Source organism: Acartia tonsa, chromosome 15 (assembly GCF_053477335.1).
Source record: "Acartia tonsa isolate MP-2025a chromosome 15, ASM5347733v1, whole genome shotgun sequence".
NCBI classification, from domain to species: domain Eukaryota; kingdom Metazoa; phylum Arthropoda; class Copepoda; order Calanoida; family Acartiidae; genus Acartia; species Acartia tonsa.
In genome coordinates this window covers 7,282,788-7,309,357 of record NC_137274.1, presented here as the reverse complement: position 1 = coordinate 7,309,357, position 26,570 = coordinate 7,282,788, and the positions used below count along the sequence as shown (strand labels likewise).

Here is a 26,570-nt window from a genome sequence, read left to right as displayed (position 1 = left end):
TTTCTAGTTTTTCAAGTTTTCATGATTTTTTCGACTCCTGTTCATGATAAACAGCTGGAATTTTTAAGGATTAAAAAAGTCAATATCAAACATATTTTCACCAAGTTTAATAAAGACTTGCTATTGGTTGGGGTGCTAGATCAATTCCTAGATTTTATGTTTTTCTTCTTAGCTTAATGCTTCAAAAGATATTATACATTTTAAAAAGGTTTTGTGATTTATTTCACTTATGTCTTTTTAACATACTCAAAAGATTATTTTTTCCTTATGTCTATAAATAAATTTTGAGCTTCGTTACTTATGGATGTTATCATCCTTGTTTTAATTACCTCTTAGGGCAAAGCCGCTAGACGCTAGGGGCGAAGCCGCTAGTAATATTAAAAAAATAATAATTAAAACAATTTTGGAGAGACTGTGTAAGTTAACTGTTCCTGATTGGGTGGTATAACTGCTGTACTGCGGGGAGGTATGGCCACAGATGTGAGGGCCTGCTGTGTGGACAGGTGCCCACCTGCCAGGGATAAGCCCCCTCCAAGATCAACATTCAGGCCAAGTGCCTGCAAATAAAACAAGAATAGTTTTCATGAAAACTAAGGACTTTTTGAACTAAAATAATAAGCTTTTTGTCTTTTTAAGCGTGACCGACAGACAGATGGACACATATGTATAGTGACCCCACTAGCACCCCTCTTCATTACCTTAGTAAACATAGGTTGTAGCAGAAGTATATCTGACATGAAAAATATATCTTCTAACCGGTTTGTGGCCATTTCCCTCTCCCCCTTTATGGCCTGAAAATGGGGAACACTTTCGCTTTCATGAAAAATCTTAAAAATGGTTTCAATAAGTGGGCTCGTATTAACCCCTTAGCTGACGATAACGTGAACAGTCTGAAATAATTTATTTTAAAAATGTTTTTTTTATTTTCATTTGGGGTTTATGGTTTTTAGTGTCGTTTTTTACGATTGTAATAAGTTTTTTTTGTATTCGTGTGATATTAATGAAATTTTATACAGAGACTACCAACTACTTTCACTAGCTATGTTTAAAATTTCATCGATCTACATTGAAAGGCTAACGAGTTAACGACACTCAAAGACAATCAACATTTTTTATTTTATAGTATAAAAAAAGACTTTTTTTAACGTAGTACCTACGGACAAAGATTGCATAATTAAAGAGATTTAAACGTAAAAATCGATCATGAAGCATTAAAGAACTGCAATTCTCATTTGTCTAAAGAATCTACACAAAAAATTTCAGACTCCTATCTTTATTTTAAGTGGTTTTTTTTGCACGAAAAGTTAACGTTAATTTTGTGAAAGGAAAAAAATAATTGATCAGAAATTTAAACCTAGTAAATGAAAACTAGCATAAATCCTAACTAAATAACTATTCCAGTATGGCTTCAAACCAATTTATATCCGATGGATTAGAACTGGCTCTAAGCAATACTGAAAAATCATATTTAGCTTCGTATTACAGTCAAATTTCCACGATTATTAAAATAAAAATCATAAAATTAATGTTATTTTTTTACCACGGGCCTTAGGCACATCAGGGGCCACAAAACTGGTTTTATTTGTATATTTTTTCATTATAAATAACTGTGGAAAGCTGTCTATAATACAATGCGATAAATATATATTCCAGTATGGCTTCAAACCGATTTATATCCGATGGATTAGAACTGGCTCTAAGCAATACTGAAAAATCATGTTTAGCTTCATTTTACAGTCAAATTTCCAAATTTAATAGAAATCAAATTAAAATAGAAATCATAAAATAATGTTTAATCTTTTAGCATGGGTCTTAGGCACCTCAGGGCCCACAAAACTGGTTTTATTTGTATATTTTTTATTCTAAATAACTGCGGAAAGCTGTCTATAATACAATGCGATAAAAACCTATTCCAGTATGGCTTCCAAACCGATTTATATCCGCTGGATTAGAACCAGCTCTATGCAATACTGAAAAATAATGTTTAGCTTGGTATAACAATCAAATTTCCACAGTTAATAAAATAAAAATCATAAAATTAATGCTAATTTTTTTTAGCACGGGACATAGGCACCTCAGGGCCCATAAAACTGGTTTTATTTTCATTCTAAATAACCGTGGAAAGCTGTCTACGTTAAAAAGTTAATGAGTTAACACAAACCAACATTTGTTATTTAATAGTATAAATAAAGACTTTTTTTATACATAGTACCTACGGACAAATATTGCATAATTAAAGGGTTTTAAACATAAAAATCGAGCACAAAGCATAAAAGAATGGCGATTCTCATTTGGCTAAGGAATCCACACAAGTTGTTTTTTTTGCACGAAAAGTATAATGCACTATACAACAAGTTCTACCTTGTCAATATATCCATTATATGAGGGATCTTTAAGTTTTTCCAGTATGGCTTGGCAACCGATAAATATCCACTAGATTATAATTGGTTTTCAGCCATACTGAAATGCATCATATTACAGACAATTTTCTCTCAATTAATAAACCTTAAATGAATAAGGCAAATGATATTAACAGGACTAATTGGTACCCAAACTTTTATAACCATTAGTAAACATTGAATTGTAAATTACATTTGGTACCCAAAGTTTTATAACCATTTGTAAACATTGGACTGTAAATTACATTTGGTACCCAAAGTTTTATAACCATTTGTAAACATTGGACTGTAGATTACATTTGGTACCCAAAGTTTTATAAACTATATATGGCTATATCCGCTAGATTAGAGTCGGTCCTCAGCAATTCTGAAATGCATCATATTACAGACAATTTTGCACAAATATTGTTAGTGATTTAATGGCTATAGAAAAGCGGTTTTTAAATCGTATTTTACGTTGTTTTTACGTTAAAATCGTTCAATTTAATGATACTTCTCAGCAAATATTATTAGTAATTTAATGGCTTTAGAATAATGGTTATTTTAATCATTTTTATGCCATTTTTACGTTGAAAACCGTCCAATTTAACGATACTTTTTAACAAATATTATTAGTAATTTAATGGCTATAGAAAAACGGTTTTTTAAACCTTTTTTATTTACGCCGTTTTTACGTTAAAAGCAATCCAATTTAATGATACTTTTTAACAAATATTGTTAGCAATTTAATGGCTATAGAATATCAGTTATTTTAATCGTTTTTTACGTCGTTTTTACGTTACAAGCCGTCCAATATAACAATACTTTTAAACAAATATTGTTAGTAATTTAAAGCTATAGAATAACATTTTTTACGCTGTTTTTAAGTTAAAAATGATGCTTTTGGACTTATTAAAAAACATTTTTTAAAGCTGTTATTTTGATATCTTTTAACTTAATTAGAATCAGTTCTCAGCCATACTGAAATGCATTATATTGGATATAATTAAATATCTAGGTTTACATTTCGAATATAATGCTAATTTTGAGATAATCTCACGGGACCTTTTGCCCGACCTAAGCCTGGTTATTTGTAAGGTCTAAGAAAAAAAAAATCCCGGATTGGATGAAGCACGACGTCGCTGCGTGCCGTCAAAAATCGCTGGTCGGCTCATTTTGCCCCCTCAAACCCTCACCTCGTGCCATTTTTCTGTGTAAAGATTATAATTATAATCTTTTGCGTAAGTCTGTTTTTTTTTTCTAGACCTCACAAATAACCAGACTTAGGTTGGGCAAAAGGTCCCGTGAGATTATCTCAAACCGTTTGGGCGTGACGGCCCAAAAACCGCAAAAAATGGCCTAAAAATTGACCGGCCTGTCATTTCATCAAAGAAATCCATAAAAAATCACAATTTGAAATTTTAATTAATTAATAACTTTTTTCTCATAAGAGATAATGACACAAGACTTTCACTTGGTGAAAATTCAGCATTGTTGGCCGCCTAGACTTTATATTTGGTGACCCTGGGGTGACGGGTTCAGTGCCCCCCACACCCACGAAGTGGGCATACTTTTGAAAATCACGTTTTTTCAGTTTTTCCCCTTAAAGGAGGGGAAGGAGTCGTTTTAGAGACTTCAAGCATCTCTTTGATGTTGAACAACTTTTTGAGGCAGACATTTCTTTATTTATGTTTCATTCGCCTCCGGCTGACCGTTTAGCCGTTATTAGCCGCCGAAGGCGTGATTTTTGGCGATTTTTGCCGTTTCCGAGGTTTTAATGGACATTTAGGCGGGGAAAGAGTTGTCCAATCAAGTTGATGATGAAGTACATTTTTGTAGGCAATTGCATTGGCTAAATTTCATGTGAAGTAAAATTTTTTGTACCTCTAACCGGTTTTGCTCCAGCTGAATCGATTTACAGATACCCCCTAAAAACCGGAAAAAAACCGGTTTTTCATAAAATTCACGGCCGGTTTTGGCCGGATCCGGCTCAAATTTTGCATGGAGTCATCCTTTGATATTCCCAACAGTTGATACTTGACTCAGCAAGATCCCAGAAAAGTGTGGTATATCTACCCCTCCCCGGCCCCTCCTTACCTTGGCAAATATAGTTCCCCCACTGGCCTTCCCCTCCTCCTTACCTTAGCAAATATAGTGCCCCCATTATCCCCCCACCCCTCCCCGCTCCTTACCTTAGCAAATATAGTGCCCCCACTGGCCCCCCTCCTGTGCTGAACGGCCACAAGTTGACCCATATAATTCTTGTCTAGGACAGAGTCAGCTACAGACTTCAGGTCAGCACGCACAGCTCCGTCCAACGTCTGAACAAAACAAAGATGACTAGCAACACAGGGATCTAAAGGGATAAGACAATGGCCGATAAATTAATAATTATCCTAATAATTATATTAAATTCTTACCTACATTATTATAGATTCTTTACATTAAATTTAGTATTGAAACGTTAGAACATTAAACTTAACCAACATAGACGTCCAAGGGGGGGGGGGTAATGGGGCGATTACCCCCCCAAACGAATTTGGAGGGATTTTTTTCATTTTATCCCCCCCCCATTTAAAATTTACCCCTACCCTGGGGGGTTCCGTAGGCACCCCCAACCATTTAGGAGGGGGTATTTACCCCCCAAACAATTTTTTGGGGGGAATTACCCCCCCCCCCCAAAATAGAAAATCTCTAACATTTTTAATAAGTACTAAATTTTTGATCAAATTTAAATTACCCCCTCCAAAAATTTTACCCCGGGGGTAAATTTTGTGGGGGGTAAACAAATTTTACCCCTGCAAACAGATTTCAGGGGGGGGGGGGGTAATTACCCCCCCCAAGCAAATTATACCCCCGGGGTAAAAATTTTTTGTTTTGGGGGGGGGTAATTACCCCCCCCCCCCAAGCAAATTATACCCCCAGGATAAAAAAAAAATTTTTTGGGGGGGGGTAAAAAAAATTTGCGGCACGCTTCGCGCGTCATTTTACCCCCCCCCCTTAAAAAAATGTTACCCCCCTCAAAATAAAAAGCTTGGACGCCCCTGTTAACCAACCAATCAAAATTTCCTGTAGTCCCCACAGTTGTTTAGACAACGAATAAGAAAACTGTAAAAAGAGCCGGATATCCGGTATAAACTTGGATATAAATATACCTGTAAAAGTTTGCTCATTGACTCTACTGGAATACCAAAGCTCTGTATGAAGAGTACCAGCTGATGTGGCTCTAGGTCCCGCAGGGCGCTGTCCACCAGCACCGACACACAGCTCCGGATCATCTTCAGCTTCAACCAGTCGGGGATCAGCAGGGCCTCTTCTCCTAAATTTGGAATTTGTTTTTGGCGCCAAAAATTTGATACAAAAATTCGCGGCAAAATTTTGGCGCCAAACCTTTGTGTTCTTTTAATAAAGGGGAAGGTAGGTTGTGCTAAATTCCGTAAATGTGTGAGTAAGGCTTAAAAACAGTAGTAAAACGACAATATTCACCAAATATTTAAGTTTTAAGGCTTAAAAACAGTAGAAGAACGATGTAATCACTAAATAAATATTTAAGGTTTAAAAACAGTAGTAGAACGATAATATTCACTAAATATCTAAGCCTTAAAACCCACACATTTACGGAATTTTAGCACAACCTACCTCCCACTTAGTCAGGGGTCAGATTGATTTTATCCTGGGAGGGTGGAGCTACCCTTCCCAAAGTTGATAACAAACTTTTACTGGACATATGATTATATAAAGCTTTGTTGTGAAGAAGAACCATATCAGTCAAGCGTTTAGCGAGGTCTTAAGCTACAAACAGGCAGACGGACATAATTTTACTTGGATATAGCCCTAACCTGTATTTGTATTCGGGGTTCCAGTTCCAACAAGATAGGCGCGTGGCAACTCTTCACCTTAACAAGAGACATTAATTGAATCTACCCCCAAAATTTTTGTTAAAATTCTGTCTATAGAAAGACGAGCAATTGTATAAAATCCAGTCATGAAAAAAAAATTAAAACCCCCCAAAAATATAAATAAAATTATACAGTCTTAAACCATCATGGAATCCAAACGAAGCTTCTTTAAAATGAAGAACTCAATCGGTTCAGTGGTTAGCGAGATTTTAAAGAAAAAAATCATCCTTTCAGAGCAACTGTATAGTCTACATTAATAATAAAATTTCGTATAAAATCAAAATTTAATTGAATAAAGTTGCTTAACTTATAATTTTATGCTTAATAGTCTATCTGTCTATCTATCTGTATGTCCTCTGTCTGACTGACTGTCAGTCTATCTGTCAGTCTGTTTATTGATCAGTCTGTCCATCTGTCAGACTGTCTGCCCATCTGTCTGTCTGTCCATCAGTCAGTCTGTTTGTCTATCTATCCATCTATCAGTTTGTATGTGTGTCTATCTATCTATCTGTCAGTCTGTCCATCAGTCAGTCTGTCTATCTATCTGTCAGTCTGTCTGTCTATCTATATACCTGGGGGGAACCACATGAGAAGAAGAGTGTTGAAAAGTTCTGAGTTACCATGGGCAGAACCATAAGTTAATAATATTATCTAATTTAACAAATACTTTTACAGTTAACTAGCAGCCAGGGGAAAGGGAATGTGAATTTGACAAACAATTCTAAAGGAAAATTTCCCCACAACCCCCTTCCCCTTTTCCTCCCCTTCTTACCCACCCCTCTTCAGTTACATAAAAAACAAGATATACCCCCACCTTACTTTCGTGATTTTTTTGTAGAATTGATTTGTTAGAATAGCTAGGCCTGAGGTTTATGTACCCTCTTCCAAAAAAAACTGAAAACCTTCCCTGGATATATATGAAGCTTCACTAGTAAGGAGAACATTATATTTCTAGCGGTTAGCGAGATCTTATTCTAGAGACAAACACAACACACATAGAGAAATCATTCACTTTTATTCAATTATAATCTGTGGCAGCAAAATTATCTAGAAAAAGAGAAAAAATGGGTGGAGTTCTAAAAAACTATTGGTTTATCTATTTATTAGGCCTCTAGGGGCAGAGAAGGTGTGTGGGGAGAGGGAGTCGACCTCCTCACACTTTCAATTTAAGTTTTAAAATAAAAAAGATAAGAATTTTTTTTAAGTGGAGTATTTTTAGAGTCGAATTCTCTTTGGTACCCTCCAACAAAATAGCTATATAGCTACATTACTATAACCGTATTGGTCAGATGAATATAATAAATTCAGCAATCTATATTTTATACCTAGCAGCTGAGAAAAAAAGCTGTTCTATAAGCAGGGTGCCGGAGCCGTAAAATTTTGATGCGGCTCCGGCTCAAGCTCCAGCTCTTACCTTAAAATTAATATATCAATTTTTTTCATTATTGAATTTGATAAAATAAAATAAATAATATAAAATATTTTGCTTTTATTTGATTAAAGCTATATAAAGGTGAAGGATGTGTGTCTATTTGTTAAGTAACAATAGTTTTTCAGTTTATTATATGGAAATAGACCGTTGCCAAATTATAATATTACTTTAAAAAATCATTTTTAGCTAATCCGGAGCCGGAGCCGTTTTTAACGAAAAATACGGCTCCGGATCCGGCTCCGGCTCCACCAAAAATGTTGCTGCTCCCGGCTCCCGGCTCCGGCTCCAGAACACTGCTATAAAGCATTAGATACATACCAACATCATTTCACAATTTTTTTTTTTACCTTAGTATGGACAGACAGATGGATATTTTACAGAGAGTCACGCTACTTAATTACAGATGTAAAAGCATTCCTGGGCATGAACAATCAAAATATGCAGGGTGGCACTTTCTCGTGGGGGAGCACCAGCCCCTCCTCCCCCCACCCCACCACCACCACCCCACACAACATTGATAAGGTCCTGAGTGGCGCTGTACTCGCAAGAATTATTCTCCTGCCTCACCAACAACATGTACCTAGGTAACAAGAATTGAATCATAACATTATTTCAACACAAGAAGACGACATTTTAAGTTACATAATTTAAGGCGGCAATCGCACACCAATTGTACTAAATATGATGAACTTAAAAGTGTTTTACTTTGTTTATCACTTACAAAGTGCAGCTGTTTTAAGGGTTGTCAAGTACCTAAATAATACAAAGCGACTCAATAATTGAAAAATGATGTTTTAACTTTACAATGGTGTTAAGGTTGTGATATATGGCCTGTATGAAAACAATGTGTGAATACACATTACTGCATACTTCCCCTCTTTAGGGAAAACAAATTTTGCTTATTTTATGTTGGGTAAGGTGAAGTATTTTATTCACGCTGTGTAATTAATCCTCCTTCCCCTTGCTGGGATAGGGGACCAGTGAGTTAATGTTCCCCCCAGGGGCTAAAATTTTTTTTTTTAATACCTTAAGACAGTAAAAAATGTGTTTTAGTGAGTGCTCCAATGAAAATTTCCTGTATATTATATTAAAATTATTGGTTGACACAGTACTCAAAGTTTATGAGCCTACTAATAAGATAACATGCACAAAAAAAAACTAAAGGTACCAGTATAATTTACAATCAAAATGATCCGTCCCACCATGTGCCAAATAGTTTTGATTTCCCACCAAAATTTAACTTTTCCCGCCAATTTTGTACCTACCTGTTAAAGACATGCAGCAGAGCTTGGAAGGTCAACTCTTGGTCTTCCTTGCTAATGGAGGCAATGTGCTGTGAGCCAGGTAGTATGGCTGGCAGCAGGCTCGACCTCTCAACAATAACACTGGCCATATCCAGGGCAAGATCTGCCAGATCGGACAGGCTGCCGCCACCACCACCACCAGACACAACCGCCAGGTCAGACAGGCCGCCGTTAGTCGACACAGCACAACAGGTCTGCGACAGAAACCTGATGTAGAGGCTGACGGTGGCCGGATCGGTTTCTATCTCGCAGGCCTGGCGCAGCGCCGCGGCTATGGACTGATAGGCCAGCGGGAAGCAAGGGAGGGCGGGGAGGTGCTCCAGCAGCCATCTTGTCCCCCCGTCATTATCATCAACCTCCATGCCATCATCACTATCAACGGATGGGGTGACCAACATTTTTAGCCCTGACAGGGCCTGGAGCCTGGCCTGGCTCTGCAGGCTGGACAACCTCCGCAGGAAATAGTCCAGAGTCTCCAAACAACTTCCAGCATCTGTCTCTGTATTACAACAACATCATAACATCTCAACATTCTCACAAAATCTACCTTGTTCCTCCAAATTCTTCCTTATTCTCACAAAATTTTCCTTTTTCATATCAGAGGTGGATTCTTAAAAAGAATTTGCCCCACTAATCGCTTAGTGGGGCAAAATTGTTTTCGTGAAAAATCCTCCAAAATCACATAAAAAAACTAAAAAAATTAAATAAAATCTTATGTTCATAACCCTTCTATGATTTTGTTTAATTTTTGTAGATTTTTAATGTGATTTTGGTGGATTTTTCACGAAAACAATTTTGCCCCACTAAGCGATTAGTGGGGCAAATTTTTCTTAAAGAATCCACCTCAGGATATCTATCAGAACTAATGTAGAGGTATAGAGAGAGCTAGAGAGAGAGAGGGGGGACAATAAGCTGTTTTTTACACTAGTCCAAATGTTTTTTATTCATTGGCTTAACAACCTTGGGAACCTTAGCTAGTGAATTTTAATTGGTTGGTTTGTTAAGTGTTAAAACGTTTCAACCACTAATTGTAATCCAGAGAATGGATAATTTTGTAAATCAGCATAGGGGATGTACATCAATTTATCGGCAATTGTCTTATCAATTTAGATCTCTGGTTTTTATGTTATGAATGTTCATTAAGATGAGTTTCTACCAGGGATAAGGGATGGGGAACGTAAGAAAATATTATTTCAGGCCTGTTACAAGCCTAGGCCTAAAAAACCAGTTATGGTATGGTGCATTAGTTTATTATCAATGCAAATGAAATAGCTGTGTGTGTGTGTGTAGATAAAGTATAGAATAAAGTCCAGGTAGCTAGTCCAAAGTAAAAATTAAACTTCTTATAAACCAATATATTAATGGCTTTTGTTAAAATTACGTTATAATGTTTTTTTTCTGCCAAAATTTTTTTATCTTTTATTTTTGGTAATTTGAATTTTAAGAAAGCTATCATTGGGTTTCCCTCAGACAGATTTTATGTTGTATTATTTGCAGTTTTATTAATGAGTAAAAGTTTTATTTGAAAATATTATTGCTAATTAAAATTCAAAATAAATAAATTAATAAATAAGCACTTGGGTAACATTCTATCAAGTTCTTTGGATACTTTTATGTAATAATAGATTTGTACTGTATATAGTAAAGTACAAATATTAAGGTTAAGGTGTTGTTTCAATTCCGTATAAAATTTTTAAAATTCAAAATACAACATTTAATTTATAAACTACCAAATGAAAATTCGTAGCTACCCACTTTCAAAAAAAAAAATAATTCCTCTATTTTTTTTTCTATATTATTGGTTGATACAAAACAAGCCGATCCTTATTGATTTAGAGCGATAGCTAATTTGGAGCTGCCTCCAGTAACGTCATTTACTTAGGAAATTGTAAAAGTTGCAATATCCTATTGAAAACTAGGCTGGGACCAGGTTTCCTATTCCTTAACCCTGGTGTCTACACGTTTTAACCACTTAGTGTAATCTAGAAAATGGATAATTAAATTTTGTGTATCATTATTAGGGTTGTACATCAATTTACCAGCCATTGTCTTTTCCCTTTAGATCCCAGCTGTTTCATACTTATTTATTTCAATGTGTTACAGACAGCTGTCCGCGGATATTATGCAGATAACACACTGAGAACCGGATCTAAAACAGCGGATATTAATCGGTTTCATCTGAATTGTTATGTTATGATTGTGTCCCTGGATGGTGGAGAATAGTTTGAAGATGTTTGAGAAGTTCTCCAGCTTTCCTTTTCTTTATCACCTTTCCCCCGCCAGGACCTAGTGCAAGCAGTTAGAATTGTCATAAGCTCTAGTTTTTGGATATATAAGAACCATTCCTGTGCTACTTATAGTATAGAAGCTATATGGTAAAATGTTCCAACTTACTTTAAACATTTCAACCTTTTACTCACATTTTTCAATGCAGTACCTAAACTACAAATGGCAAAAAAAGGAGGATGTGCATAAGTCCCATTTGGGCAGGGGGGGGGGGGGGTTTACTCGAGAACCCTTAGAGCTAGAGGGAGCTAATTTTGGATTTAAGCTTCTATGGGGCCAAAGTTACTTTTAAAATTATCGTCGACCCCCCACCCACCCCCCCCCAAATTTTTTTTTTTTGGGAGGGGGGGCGGTTGGATTATACTATAGGGTGTTTCTCATAAACGACTTGACATAAATGGAGCAAACCTTAGAATACAAGTTTTGTAGGCCTATATTAGATTTTAGAATTATTGTTGACCACCCACCCATCTCCAAACCCCTAATTTAGGGGGGGGGGGGTGGATTATACTATAGGGTGTTTCTCATAAACGACTTGAGATAAATGGAGCAAACCTTAGGATACAAGTTTTGTGGGCCTATATATGATTTTAGAATTATCCTTGACCACCCACCCACCCCCAAACCCCTAATTGAGGGGGAAGGCGGGTAAAGGGGAGGGGGGGGGGGGAATGTGGTGACTCGTCACACGACATACCAGCAATTTTATTTTGGGTGCTACTCCCTTAGTTTTAGAGATAATTGGATGAAATCTTTGGTCCCGCCGCCGTTTTTTTTAAAGATACCAAAACTTGGGGTAATAAGTGACACAATCAAAAAGATTTCATCCAATTATCTCTAAAACTAAGGGAGTAGCATACTGTATTTAAGATATACCTTTATAAACGAGAATTTGAAAAAAAGTCCCCCTGCAGGGTTGCTTGTAAGGGGAAAAATTTTTGAAAAAAATAACATGAACTCAAATGATTCCAAATTGCCTAATTCGGCGAGAAATATAATAAAAAAAAATTTTTTGGTTGCGGCGGAAAACGGCAGCGGGAGCGGCAGTCCCGCCGCCGTTTTTATTAAAGATACCAATAGTTGGGGTAATTAGTGACCCAGCCCAAAAGATTTCATCCAATTATCTCTAAAACTAAGGGAGTAGCATCCAAAATAAAATTGCTGGTATGTCGTGTGACGAGTCACCACATTTCCCCCCCCCCTTTACCCGCCCCCCCCTCAATTAGGGGTTTGGGGGTGGGTGGGTGGTCAAGGATAATTCTAAAATCATATATAGGCCTACAAAACTTGTATCCTAAGGTTTGCTAAATTTATCTCAAGTCGTTTATGAGAAACACCCTATAGTATAATCCACCCGCCCCCCCCCCCCCCCTAAATTAGGGGTTTGGAGATGGGTGGGTGGTCAACGATAATTCTAAAATCTAATATAGGCCTACAAAACTTGTATTCTAAGGTTTGCTCCATTTATCTCAAGTCGTTTATGAGAAACACCCTATAGTATAATCCACCCGCCCCCCCCAAAAAAAAAAAAATTTTGGGGGGGGGGGGGTGGGTGGTCGACGATAATTTTAAAAGTAACTTTGGACCCATAGAAGCTTAAATCTAAAATTAGCTCCCTCTAGCTCTAAGGGTTCTCGAGTAAACCCCCCCCCCCCTGCCCAAATGGGACTTATGCACATCCTCCTTTTACTTATATTTCCAAAAACTAGAGTTTATGACTATTCTAATTGTATGCATAACATTTTTCTACTATCAACACAAGCTGCGCAATTTGAATTTAAAAAAATTTGCATTTAAGTTTTTAAAATAACGCATTTCTCTTAAAAGACCCTGTACAATTATTAGAGTAACAAGGTGTCTGTCTGTCTTTCTAGCTTTGTTGATTTATACGCAAATGTTTCGTGATTTTCTATTATTTTATGTTTTTTGAAAAGTCTATTTTGTCTGTTTGTCAATCCATCATTTTGCTTCACTACTAATATTCACTTATTATGTTATCCAACATTGGCGGCAACGCCCCTAGAGGCCTCTAGGGGCACTTGAGGAGAAGGGAATTTTATTTTAGCTTTTTTGGGGGGTAGGGTAATTTTTTTTCTAGGGGAGATTTCTCTTGGGAGGATACCTAGTGGTACTCTCCCCCAAAATAGTTATAAACCTTCCCGGGACCAATGAGAAGCTACCCTGTTACTCTAATGGTTTAGACACGTGAAAAAATCTTGTTAAAATCAACATATTTTATATGGACTTATGGACATTCTGGAAACAGTTATAGAGTTGCTACGCTTCCTAACTCGTACCTAGATGTAAAAGGAATCATGATGCAAAGTTTGAAATTGATAGGACAATTCCAACATCATATGCCTAAATAAACAAAAAGGCTAACAGTTACAGACAGACCGACCCTAATTATAGAAGAGCTTCGCTTTTAAAAATATAACTATCTGTTAGTGTTAGGCTGGATACCGGATATTGAAACTATCCAGCCGGATGTCCGGCAAAATAATTTTTTATAAAGATACCAGTTATCCGGCATAAGAAATCAGCCGGATATCCGGTATCTGGCCAAACTATCTGCACCTGATTCAACCAACGGCAGCGAGTCGTTAAGAAGAAATTCACAGAGGCACTGGACTGGGAGGACGGACAGACTTCCCTCTGCAGATTCTACCAGGTCTGCCAGCCACGGCATCGCCTGGTTGGTGCCCTGTCTCTGCAGGATGTCCAGCAGGAAGTCTGGCTGTCGGGACCTTAATGTATGCAGAGAGCGTCATTCTTTATGGTGACTTAATTTAGGACACCTGCCATACTCAGCGAGGGTGACGTAATAAAGAGGAGCTCCCATGAGACAAGGGGTCAATGTATAATGTACTTGAGCGTGGAGCTTGATAGCCCTAGTGGCTATACAAAAGTGTCTCGTCCTTCTCCATGACTAATTAGGCAGAAAGCTGGCTGTCAGGACCTAAACAGGGTTGGCACAAATCCGGATTTTTCTAGAAAAGTCCGCGGACTTTTAAAGGTCCGGTTTTAACTTGTTAATTCTGGCTTTCGGGACCTTAATTGGTAGATGCGTGAACTTCGTAAGAAAATTGTTGCAAAAATGGATGCAATTCGATGGTGGCTACCCTATTCAGGAGAAACCGATCGGTGCAGCGGTTAGCGAGATCCTTCGTTACAAACATACAAACACACAGACTATTACTTTATTATAAGGATAAGGTTTTTTTGTCTGAAGCTTAAGATCTCAATAGCTACTGAACCTATTGAGTTCTCTTTTTCTAGTGCCCCTTAAGGATAGGGGCGTACCCGCTAGTACTTAGAATAAAGTAACAGGGTGACTGTCTTGTCTGTTTGTACTGAAGGATCTCACCAACCGCTGAACCGATATGGTTCTCCGTTACAAGGTTGCTTCTCCAAGGTCCTGGTAGGGTTTATAACTATTTTGGGGAAGGGTACCACCGCACTCCCAAAAAAATCGCCCATAGAAAAAAAAATTTCATTCTTTTAAAAACCAAAATCAAAAATAGGGGATGGGTGGTCGAAACCTCCCCCCCCCCCCCCCCTTTTCAAATTTAAATTGAATCATTGGGTTATCGAATATAAGTCCCCCCGCCTCAAGTGCCCCTAGAAGCCTCTAAAGGCGTAGCCTCTTGTAGTTTGCATTTAGACAATGTGGCTGCCATACTTGATAGTATGAAAGCCAAACCACAAATTAAAAATTACCTAGAAGATTTTCATAAAATATTTGGAAGATTTTTTAGCAAAAAAATGGAAGATTTTTTGTAATGTAATTAAAATAGCAGAAGAGAAATTTTATGCATCATTTTTGGGGATGTACATCAATTTATCGGCCATTGTCTTATCCCTTTAGTTTAGATGCCTGATATTTACCTACAGAGAAGATGTCCCAGCTTGTAGTGCATATTCATCTGTTTCAATTGGTCCAAAACAGCCTAAAACCAGACATTAAATTGTTAAAAAAAGAAATTTTTGATATAGTCCCTTTCACGGCAACGCCTCTTAAGGGGCGTTTCGTCGCATTTTCATAGTAGCTTTTGATAGGTTTGATAGTTGCTAGAAATAGAAGAAAATCTACTGTGAAAATACGACGAAACGCCCATTAATAGGGGTTGTCACGAAAGGGACTATACCCAAATATTTTTAATGAAAACTGATACCTTTTTGGAAATGAAAAAAAAAGATTATTGTCCTTTTTTGTAAAGACATACAAACCTTATCCTCTAAAATCACCTCAATATTTATAAAAACTAATAAAAAAAGAATAATTCTTCTAGCTCTATTATAGTCAAAAATAGATACGTCTACAATAAAGATACAAAAATTACCTCTTCTGTAGTTTACATTTAGTGGTTGAAACGTTTGAACATTCAAATTAATGAATCAATCAATCAAAATTCACGATAGCACCCAAAGTTGTCAAGCCAACCAATAAGAAAACGTTATAATGAAACTTTTGGGGCTAGTGTAATAAACAGCCCATTGTCCCCTCCCTTCCTCCCTCCCTAGTTTTACCTGTGGAGGACAGCGTAAAGGTCCAAGTGGATCCATCCTGGTTATAGTCGACAATAACAAGCTGGACTTCTCTGTAATAACCTATTTTTTATATAAAAATATTAAAATCCATGTATTGTATGTATATTACTGTATATATATATTATTTATTATATTTATTCGTACCTAACTATTAAAGGAATCATAATCAAAAGTTTGAAATCGATAGGTATGACAATTCTAACATGCCTAAATTATAGAAAAGAGGTGATATTGCGGACGGACCGACCCAAATTATATAAAAGGGGGGGGGGGGTAACGGGGTATCCCCCCACCTAAATTTTTTTTTTAAAGTTTGAATTCCCCCCCCCCCCAAAAAAAAACAATATTTAAAAGCTTGGACGTCCTTGCCTATATGATACAAATATTACCCCCTCCAAAAAAAAAATGATTAAGAACCCCAATGATATTACACAAAAATACTCCTTCTGAGACTGTACTTTAAGATTAGTGGTTGAAACCTCAACTAAATTAATCAACCCATCAAAATTTACTTAAGTCCCCAAAGTTGTTAAGCCAACGAATAAGAAAATGTTAATATAAAACTTTGGGGACCTGTTTGCTGGAAGCTGCAGCCAGCCTGGACTCGAACTCGAGTATTTCCTGTTTCTCTATCTCTGCTAGTTGTCTCTCCTGCGCCCTCACCTCCTCCAACTTCTCACTGTGTCAGGACAAAATTATTTAGGTACTAGCGGATACGCCCCTAGAGGCCTCCTGGGGTCACTTTAGTGAGGGGGTAAGGGTTTATATAGAATAGGTACCTACTTTCGATTTAATTTTTTATAATAAGTTTTTTTTTTATTTTGTGAGTAAGGGGGGAGGGGGTATTTTTATGAGAAGCTTCATATTGCTATGGTTATATCTCATTCCTATACAACTTAATCCTTATGTAAAATCAACAAGATGTCTGTGTCTGTCTGTGTTTGTCTGTAAGTTAAATATGGTTCTCCTGCACAGTGAAGCTTCCTATAGATCTAGGGAAGGTTAATACGCCCCTAGAGGCCTCCTGGGGTCACTTTAGTAGGGGGGAAGGGGTTTATCAAATACCCAGTTTTAACACCAAAACCTTTCCTGGACCTATGAGAAGCTTCACTTTGCTATAGTAGTATCTCATTCCTATACAACTTAATCCTTATGTATAAGTAACAGGGTGTCTGTCTGCTGTGTTTGTCTGTGATTAGTCTGTATAGTAAAGCTTCCAATAGATCCAGGGAAAATTTATAACCATTTTGTGGGAGGGAACCACCCCAATACAAAGAAAAAGTACCCCCAATTTTTCAAAACTTTTTCTAAAAACTAAAATTGCTGACTCACCACCCCCCCCCCTTGCCTCTATTGCCCCTTGAGACTCCTAGTAGGGGTGTAACCGCTATTATCATATAATAATTATCTCTCCTAGTAGCTGCCAGAGTTGAGGGAGGAAACACAAATTGTGACGTAATACACATCTCCATCAGAGCTCTAGTCACACAGACACAAGCATTACACACACACTTGTACGTAAAGTATTTAAATGTAAACAAAGATCAGCTGATTGTAAAGCATAATTGGTGTGCAATTGCCGCGTAATATTATGTAACTTAAAATGTCGTCTTCTTGTGTTGAAATAATATCATAAATCATTAATTTAAACAAATATAATTTTGTTACAGCTGCTTTGCATCAGGGATATGAAGATAAAAGACAAAGGACATTATATTGATGTATTGTACAACCCCAATAATGGATGACAAAAATAACTCCTTGTATAGTTTAAAGGGGGGAGTTTGTTACGCATATTGACACAACATACTAGTAGTTTGATTTTGGGTGGTATTCCCTTAGTTTAGAGATATTTGGGTATAAGCTTATGGTATCCTTCTTAAACAAATGGCAACAGAACCACTGCTCCAGCTTATACCAACAACAGAATTAGTTCAGAAATAAATCACACAACCTATATGTGACTTTCAGCTACATTGCATTGGGGGTCATCACATAGTAGAATTGACTCCCATTACATCTGCCCCCCAAAATTTATGTTGCTTGTTGGTTATTCCTACAACTGCTCCCAACGTTTTCCCTTGCCACCAATAAATTTTTTCTTCATATTTCTCGGATTAGGTAGTATCTCATTCCTTTACATGAGAACAATATGGCCAACAACAATATGATTGTAATGCTAATATGTTCCTTAATGTTGGGTAGCTCTCCCATGCTAGGGATCCAAAGTGATGAGGGTTGTGGGCACTCATAATTAGCAACAACTGCCATGCCTAAATAAAAACTATGGCTGGGCCGGATACTTTTTTGGTTGGATACCAGATATCCAGCTGATTTCTAATGCTGGATATCCAGTATCCGACCTGCTCTATATCTGGCAAATTAACCGATATCAGGCATTAGAAATCAGCTGGATAACCAGTATCTGGATAGTTTCAATATCCGGTATCCGGCCGGATATTCCCAACCCTAATAAAAACAAGAATAGTTTTATCAAAACTGATGCCTTTTTGAACTGAAATAATACCATGCCCAACCATAAGACAGTCGGGCAAAAAATGTATAGGACAGATGAACATAGATAAAATAGCAGCTGAGAAAATCACATTTTTCCAACAATAAGGTTTTTGTCTTTTTAAGCATGACAGACAGCCAGACGGACAAAATAATAGTTGCACATATATAATTGGAATCTTCACTAAAAATTTCAGCTGTCTATCTTCAATAGCAGCAGATCATTAATTCTAAATTCTTTTTAAACAACTGTTATGCCATTTAATTAAAATCTTAATGTATTCTTTTGCCTCTTTTAAAAATTTTTAGTTGGTCACTAAAATTTATTTGATGACAAAAACTTTTAAATGTGAATTACTTTACAAACCTACTCACTAATTATGTATTTTTTTATGTAACTAGGTATATAATAAAGTCTGTAACTATGTTTTAACTCTATAAATATTTTGTAAATAATTCTGTAACTATGTCTGTAGCTATGTTTTCACTGTGTAACTATATCAGTGGTGAGGGTTCGAGCTCATGTCCCCATGTGGTAGTTTGAATGTCTCTAATACATTCACGCAACTTCATGAAGTGGTTTGGATACTTACTAGTCACGTTCATAATTTCATACAAACATTATTCAAAGCTCCTCTGCAGAGAGCATTATTTATTACGGTGACTTAATTTAGGACACCTGCCATATTTGGCAAGGGTAAGGTAATAAAGAGATAATGTACTTGGACGTGGAGCTTGATAGCCCTAGTGGCCTTCTCCGTGACTACTTACTTAGGTCCAAACACTAAGAAACAATGGCTAAACACACACACATATGGTATAATATGATATGATATCTGTATCTATCTAAATGTTACCTTCCAATAACTTGCAGTTATGGCCATGCTGGGCGGTTGATAATCAGCTGGTAGAGCAATCGACTCTGGGTTGATAAACAGGTTAATACTATTTTAATATTTACCAAACTCCTATTTTCCAAGCTGGTGCTTATGATTCTGTAGTAAGGTCTAAGAAGAAGGGTGGGTGGGCAGGGAGGAAGTAAGCAAAGCTAAAAAATTCAGGGATCTAAAGGGATAAGACAATGGCTGATAAATTGATGAACATCCCCAATTATGGTACACAAAATCAATACCACTTTTGGTTGAAATGTTTGGACACTCAACTTAATGAACTAACAAATCAAATCCAATAAAAGCCCCAAAATTGTTTAGCCAATAAATAAGAAATGTTAGTAAAAACTTAACTCATCCCCCTCCCCCCCAACTTCATCTTTAAGGTGCCCCTAGAGGCAAACTAGGTTTATTACATATAATATTAAACATTCCTGGATAAGTATAAGCAGTGAGCTCCCAAACACACTCCAGGAACTGTTTTGCCTGGAGGACACAAATGGGGTGAATACAGGGATATGACAATCCTTATGATACAGTAACAGGATGTCTATTAGTCTGTCTGCTTGTCTGCCTGTTAGTCTATCTGTTCGCTCGTCTGTCTGTCTGTTTTTTCTGTCTGTCTGTCTGTTTGTCTGTCTTCTGTTTGTCTGTCTGTTTGTCTGTCTGTTTGTCTGTCTGTCTGTTTGTCTGTCTGTTTGTCTGTCTGTCTGTTTGTCTGTCTGTTTGTCTGTTTGTCTGTCTTCTGTTTGTCTGTCTGTTTGTCTGTCTGATTGTCTGTCTGTTTGTCTGTCTGTTTGTCTGTCTGTTTATCTGTCTGTTTATCTGTTTGTTTGTCTGTTTGTTTGTCTGTTTGTTTGTCTGTTTGTTTGTCTGTTTGTTTGTCTGTTTGTTTGTCTGTTTGTTTGTCTGTTTGTTTGTCTGTTTGTTTGTCTGTTTGTTTGTCTGTTTGTTTGTCTGTTTGTTTGTCTGTTTGTTTGTCTGTTTGTTTGTCTGTTTGTTTGTTTGTCTGTTTGTTTGTTTGTCTGTCTGTTTGTCTGTCTGTCTGTTTGTCTGTGTCTGTCTGTTTGTCTGTGTTTGTCTGTTTGTATGTCTATCTGTCTGTTTGTCTGTCTGTCTGTCTGTCTGTCTGTCTGTCTGTCTGTCTGTTTGTCTGTGTTTGTCTGTCTGTTTGTTTGTCTGTCTGTTTGTTTGTCTGTCTGTTTGTTTGTCTGTATGTTTGTACCAAAGGATTTCTCTAACCACTTAACAATCAAGTTCTCCTTTACAAGGTGGCTTCTCATAGGTCCTGGTAAGGTTTATACCTATTTTGAAGGAGAGTACAGTACCACCACCCACCCAAGAAAAATCACAAAAAAATCAAAATAGTATTATTTTTAAAAAAACATTTGAAGTGTCACTAGAGGCTTCTAGGGGTGTAGCTGCTAGTGGGTAAATAAAGGGTTAAATAAGATAATCCTTATATTTGTCTAATCAAAAAAAAATCATTACCTAGATAAATACCAGGGCTTTTTATTCTGACAAACAATTATAGTAAAATGTGAACAAAATATCACAAAACCTCTTGGAGTTTTGGCTTAAAGTGGATAGTTCAATTATTAATATTTATGGATATTAGTAAATTGACTGGCGTTTAAATCACTTAACCTGGATAATACTTAAAAAGCAGACAATATTCAAACTCTCACTCAAAACTTTAAAAAATTGGTTGTTGGCTTGTAGTCAAATGCTCTTATTAAGTCAAAATGTCCTAAATTATTATCAACTAAATATATGAAATGGTTCATAATTAAGAACAGTTTGACTTAATAAGAGCATTTGACTACAACCCAACACCCAACTTTACGTAATTAAACTATAATCGAACACAAGAAAAACTGGGATTAATTTATCAATTAGTTTTTTTTTAAAAATTTGTCCTTTTAATTTTTGTCCCTTCCAATAATATTTAATTCAATAAGACACTGTTTCTTTCAATGTTGGAAGAGTGATGCAAATTTCAGATCTCATTTTTTGCAATTAATTAACTTACTTTTTCTTTAAGATAAAAGGGATGTTTGAAAGATTAGGTATTTAGTTTGCTATGATATAAAAATTAATTTATCTCAAATCGCAAAAACTGTGATCTGAAATTTGCCATTCCAACATTGCGTATAACCATAGCTGGATCTTTAAATCATTTCGATGGTGCGCCAAATCGGGGTGAACCAACTTTCCACTAATTAGAGCACAGCATTTTACGAGATTGGCTGAAATTTGGCGCACCCTGATTTGCGCATCATTGAAATGATTTAAAGATCCAGCTCATGTATGTCCGTGTACAACCGCGAAAAACAGCATTTTATTTATGTCAATCATTTAATTCATTTGTGTTCCTTGTCACTGTAGAGGAGGGTGAAATCTTTGTCAAGTAGAGGATGCAAACCAGCCGCCTTCTTAATCATAGTTTCTGCTATAGCCAGACTGTCCTAAATTATTAGGGAATAAGCAAGTTTTTGTTAGAATTAGGAAAATTTGTGAGAATACGGTAGATTTTGTGAGAATAGTGAAGAATTTGTGAGAAAAAGGAAGAATCTTTAAGAATAAGGAAGAATTTGTGAAAATAAGGAAGGATTTGTGAGAATAAGGAAGAATTTGTGAGAACAAGGAAAATTTGAGAATTAGGAAAAATTTATGAGAATAAGGAAGAATTTGTGAAATAAGGAAGAATTTGTGAGTATAAGAAAGAATTTGTGAGAATAAGGAAGATTTTGTGAGAATCAGCAAGATTTTGTTAGAATTAGGAAGAATTTGTGAGAATAAGGAAGAATTTATTTACCTGTCCATTCAGTGGTAAGTTCTTATGAAGTCCAATAAGAAAAATTCTCAGTATCGACTCCTCGTGAACGGGGATCTCACTGTCATTTGTTTTATGAGTTTTCTAGTTTCTGGATTAATCGCGAGTAAACATACCTGAGACAGTCTATAGGGGAATAGGCATGAATAAAAGCAAGTGATGTTTGGTACCTTCCAGTAGAGAAACTAATCTTTTTTTTCATTTATTTGAGCAGTGGCCATTATAACACTAATAAATTTTACTTTCACTATATTTTTAAAAGATTTATGTTTATTAAAATAATTGTTGGAAGGTACCAAAAATTTGCTCTCGTTTGTGCATAGTCCCCTTTAAAGAAGGTTTTTAAGGACGGAAGCCAGACGGTCAGAAAAACTTTTTGGAGACCATCATTATAGTTATCCCATGAGACATAAAAATGACAAGAAAGCAATGAGAAATTTTTAATTGGTTTTCTTGTTTTGGGATGAAGTGGATATAAATGGTGTAGAAATAAAGAAAATGGGATGAAACTTTGATCCTTTGATTTGGGGGTTCCTTTAAGTGGTTAGGATATAACCTATGGTTGGACTCGAGAGGTGGGGAGAGGGGGGGGGGAGTTCTGACACTTTAGCGTAAACAGAAAGTACACGCTTTGTCTTAGGAGTTAGAGGATATGTTATTTGGCAAAAAAAAGTTCGCTTTTGAAATGTAGTTTCCTTATATTCAAAAAAAAATATAGATTTTGCCTCCAGGTTCAGGTGCTGCCTGCCTCCATGTGGTCTCTGGGCAGGTAAAATTGAGGTCAACTTATTTAACAAAATGAACATATTTTTTCTTCAAATAAGTAGGTAAACAAAATTTAAAAAGATGTGCATATACTCCCTGTTTACGTAAAAGTTTTAGAACTCCCACCCTCCCCTCCCATATTTACATGAAAACTATAAAAATGATGCCTGGTTATTTTAAACTCTGCTTCCCCGGGCCAGTTGTCAAGTCTGTATTTGAAGTTACACCTTCATTGTCTTGCTGCGCTAATTTGTACACCAAGGCAGCATAAAATAAGTGGTTGAAACGTTCAACTAAGACTAATATTGACTAGAGATTACTACTCTCATCTAGGGACTCAGTATTTGAAGGGAAAGGGCAGAAAATAGCCAAAAACCCTCCTAAGACTTCAATCTATGAATAAAATAGTCTCAATTGGTTCATTAGTTATAAAAATCTTAAGCTACAGAAAAAGAAAACCTAACTACTTTATATAATGACTAGCGGCTTAAACCCCTAGCTTCTAGAGGCTTTGCCTCATAAGGTTTGATCAACCTAATTTTTTCGTATTTTAGATTTAAAAGAAAAAGTAAAAAAAATTTCTTGGGGGGAGGCAATTTTTTTTTTTGGGGGGGGAGATAAGTCTACCCACCTTTTAAATCTTATTTTTAAAAAGAAATCTTAAGCTTTAGACGGACAGACAGACATCATTCTACTTGTATTATAGGACTGGCAATGAAGGTGTTCTCTCTCTCCTGTATTCTTCCAAGTTGGGCGCCATGAAGAGAAGCTTATATAGCTGGCTAGTGTACACACCTATAGTCATGGCGGGAGATATTATAGAGAATTCATATGTACATATATATTATAGTGCAAAGGAAAATCATAAGAAGCACGAGAAAATTAAAAGAAGAATGAGAAAACATTCAGAAGCGTGAGAAAATTGTTGGCAGCATGGAAAAATTATAAACAGCATGGGAAAATATTCAGAAGCGTGTGTTCTTCCAAGTTGGGCGCCATGAAGAGAACTTTATATAGCTGGCTAGTGTACAGTGTACACTCTAAATAAAGTAGGATATTTAAGTTATAATTGACATTAATGCAACTGTATATTAAAAATTTTTAATACTCCATATTATCTATTGGACCTGCATCGGGCTTGTAGAGTTTAGGCACTACCTAGATATACATATAAATAGATCTTATGGTTTTATTATAATCCTGGGAAAATTGTTGAATGCGTGAGAAAATTAAAGGAAGCATGGGAAAGTTTGAGAATAAGTGAGAAATTTATTAGGCGTTATCCTCTTTTTTGAAAGTTAATTTATCTTACATGGCTAGGGGGCCGAGATTTTTTTTTTAAGGAGTAGTTGCACAAAATGCATTTAAACATGAATTTAGTGAAATTCATATTTTTTCCTCTTCAATGGCTTGAACTAAATTTATATGGCATATATTTTAAAGAACTTAAATTTTCTACCTTGTAGTTTTAAAATTTCAAGACTTGAAGATTATATTTTTAAAAATATTCTGTGAATATAGTTAACTTATTCTCACAACAACAGCATAACAGCATGAGAAAATTTTAAGAAGCGTGTGAAAATTTTAAGAAGCGTGAGAAAATTTTAAGAGGCATGAAAAAAATTTTAAGAAGTGTGAAAAAATTATAAGCAGTATGGGAAAATTATAAGAAGCGTGAGAAAATATTTGAGTGCGTGGGAAAATTATGTATTAGTACCTCTAGCATCCACCAGGTGGCATTCTTCTGAATAGTGCACACACTCTGAATATAAATCTTGTAAGCTGTCAGCTCTTTCTTCTCAGATCTTAATAGATACACATGTCATTAGGAGATGGATAGATACACAAATGCAGGGACCTTAATAAGACAATGGCTAATTGTTGTACATTCAAAATGTACAGTTATTGGTTAAAATGTTTGGACACTTAACTTAATGAAACAACCAATCAAAATTTAATTAAAGTCCTCGAAGTTGTTAGGCCAATGAATAAGTAAACATTATTATAAGACATTAAGGACTTTCAAAGCCATACTGGAAAATCATATTAAGTATTTAGATTGTTTATTGCCTGAGGCTTAATGTTTCAATATCTACTGAAATGATTGAGTTTTAGATTTAAGCCTTGGAGTGGTCTTAGGCAATTTTACCGCCCTCTCCACATCCCTAGCAATACTGAGCCCCTAGATGCTATACATACGGCCACTAGTAGAGAAAGAAAGAACTAGAATAATTCCCTTGCTGATCCTAAAGTTCACAAAGCAAATATTTTCTTGCTGGTTGGTCTAAATTCAATAAAATCAACCTCTTATGTACTCCCTTGTAGATTTTTCCCCATATAATTTGTGGGTTCTTCTTCAACGTCCCACAAATTAGTCAGAGGTGAATTCTTAAAAAACTTTTTTGGCTCACTGCCCTGCTCACACTGGGGGGAAAATTATCCCCACCTAAATTTTAGCAAGCCCTACTGATTTTATTAAGGCAGTGACCCAAATAGTTTTTTAAGGATCCACCTCAGTAGTAGGCTGCCACATTCTTTTTATATTACTAATATAGCTACCTAAATATTAAAGAAGTAATAAGGTTTTTATAAAAACAGTTAGCGAGGGACACCCTGTAGATAGATATTTAGCTCAATGTAAAGATAGATAGATAGATAGACCTAGCTAGCTAGATAGATAGATACTTACTTAGAATAAGCATTATAAGCCTCTCTAACTGCTGGAGAAATACCAAGGAAAACAGACAAAGTGATCAAATCCACAATACTCATAAAACATCTTTCCTAAAAATAAGGGCAAATTTTGAATGCATGAGAAAATTATTAGAATGGTGGGAGAATCATTAACAGCGTGAGAAAATTTTTGAAGCGTGGAAAATTTATAAGAAGCATGAGAAAGTCATTAACAGTACAGAAAAATTTTGAGAAGCGAGAGAAAATCATATGAAGCGCGGGAAAGGCAGTGCTATGAACATTTGGACACTTGACTTATTGAACAAACCAATCAAAATTCAATTAAAATTCCCAAAGTTGTTCCGCCAACAAACAAGAAAAGGTTATTATAAAACTTTGGGGACTAGTGTAACAAACAGCCCAATGTCCCCTTCCTACCTGGGTTCTATCTCATTCCATACATAAGCTATAGTCAACTTAACAACAACAAAAAAACTAACCTTAAATTCAAACTCTTTGAACCCCTTGAACTTATCCCTAGTGACACATACATAAATATTAAATAATATATAATAGTTATTTATCGCAACATACTATATACAGCTTTCCACAGATATTAAAATGTACAATGATAAGATTAAAACCAGGTTTGTTACCCCCAAAATGTTTGGCTAACAAAATTTGTTTTTATTTTATGATTGTACATTTTCATATTTGTAGAAAACTGGATATAATACGATGCTAGACAAATTTTTTTTTGTATTGATGAGAATCGGTTTTAATCTACCGGATATTAATCGGTTTCAAATTGAAATGAATATGAGAAAGTTTGTTAATCAAATGATTATGGTATGTGCCTGGCGTCAATCATAAGATTCAGAGAGAATGTTGAAATACTGATATCATATCTCAAGCACCGGAATATTTCTCTCAGCAGAAGTCTCAATGCCCTGGTGGTCAAAATACATGTTGCTTCAACAAGGATTATTTTCATTTTACTTGGGGGTAATTATTTACTTAACCAAAAAGATTTTACCCAATT

At 36.0% G+C, this 26,570-nt stretch overlaps 1 protein-coding gene across 1 annotated transcript; it reads right to left on the bottom strand.

The window, feature by feature from the left end:
* Window positions 1-377: 377 nt before the first annotated feature.
* Window positions 378-26,537, bottom strand: LOC145306768 (integrator complex subunit 1-like). Its single transcript, XM_080149062.1, has 25 exons — window positions 26,386-26,537; window positions 26,029-26,065; window positions 25,545-25,639; window positions 24,573-24,660; window positions 23,983-24,013; window positions 23,597-23,650; window positions 23,023-23,071; window positions 22,073-22,151; window positions 21,632-21,722; window positions 19,693-19,742; window positions 19,222-19,290; window positions 18,043-18,123; window positions 17,266-17,331; window positions 16,424-16,531; window positions 15,830-15,910; window positions 15,188-15,249; window positions 13,877-14,046; window positions 11,222-11,299; window positions 8,975-9,515; window positions 8,129-8,289; window positions 6,850-6,930; window positions 6,218-6,274; window positions 5,534-5,697; window positions 4,571-4,699; window positions 378-557 (listed from the first exon to the last, which is right to left on the bottom strand). The coding sequence occupies exons 1-25, from the start codon at window positions 26,520-26,522 to the stop codon at window positions 393-395; spliced, it is 2,724 nt and encodes a 907-aa protein (XP_080005188.1). The 5' UTR covers window positions 26,523-26,537; the 3' UTR covers window positions 378-392.
* Between the last annotated feature and the right edge of the window lie 33 nt (window positions 26,538-26,570).

Coding starts and splice junctions, on each gene's coding strand:
- LOC145306768 (XM_080149062.1), bottom strand. CDS start 26,522: ATGAAAATAATCCTTGTTGAAGCAACATGTATTTTGACCACCAGGGCA. Junction 21,723..22,072: donor ACTTACCACTGAATGGACAG/GTAAATAAATTC, acceptor CTAATAATTTAG/GACAGTCTGGCTATAGCAGA. Junction 4,700..5,533: donor CAATGAGCAAACTTTTACAG/GTATATTTATAT, acceptor TGTTTTGTTCAG/ACGTTGGACGGAGCTGTGCG.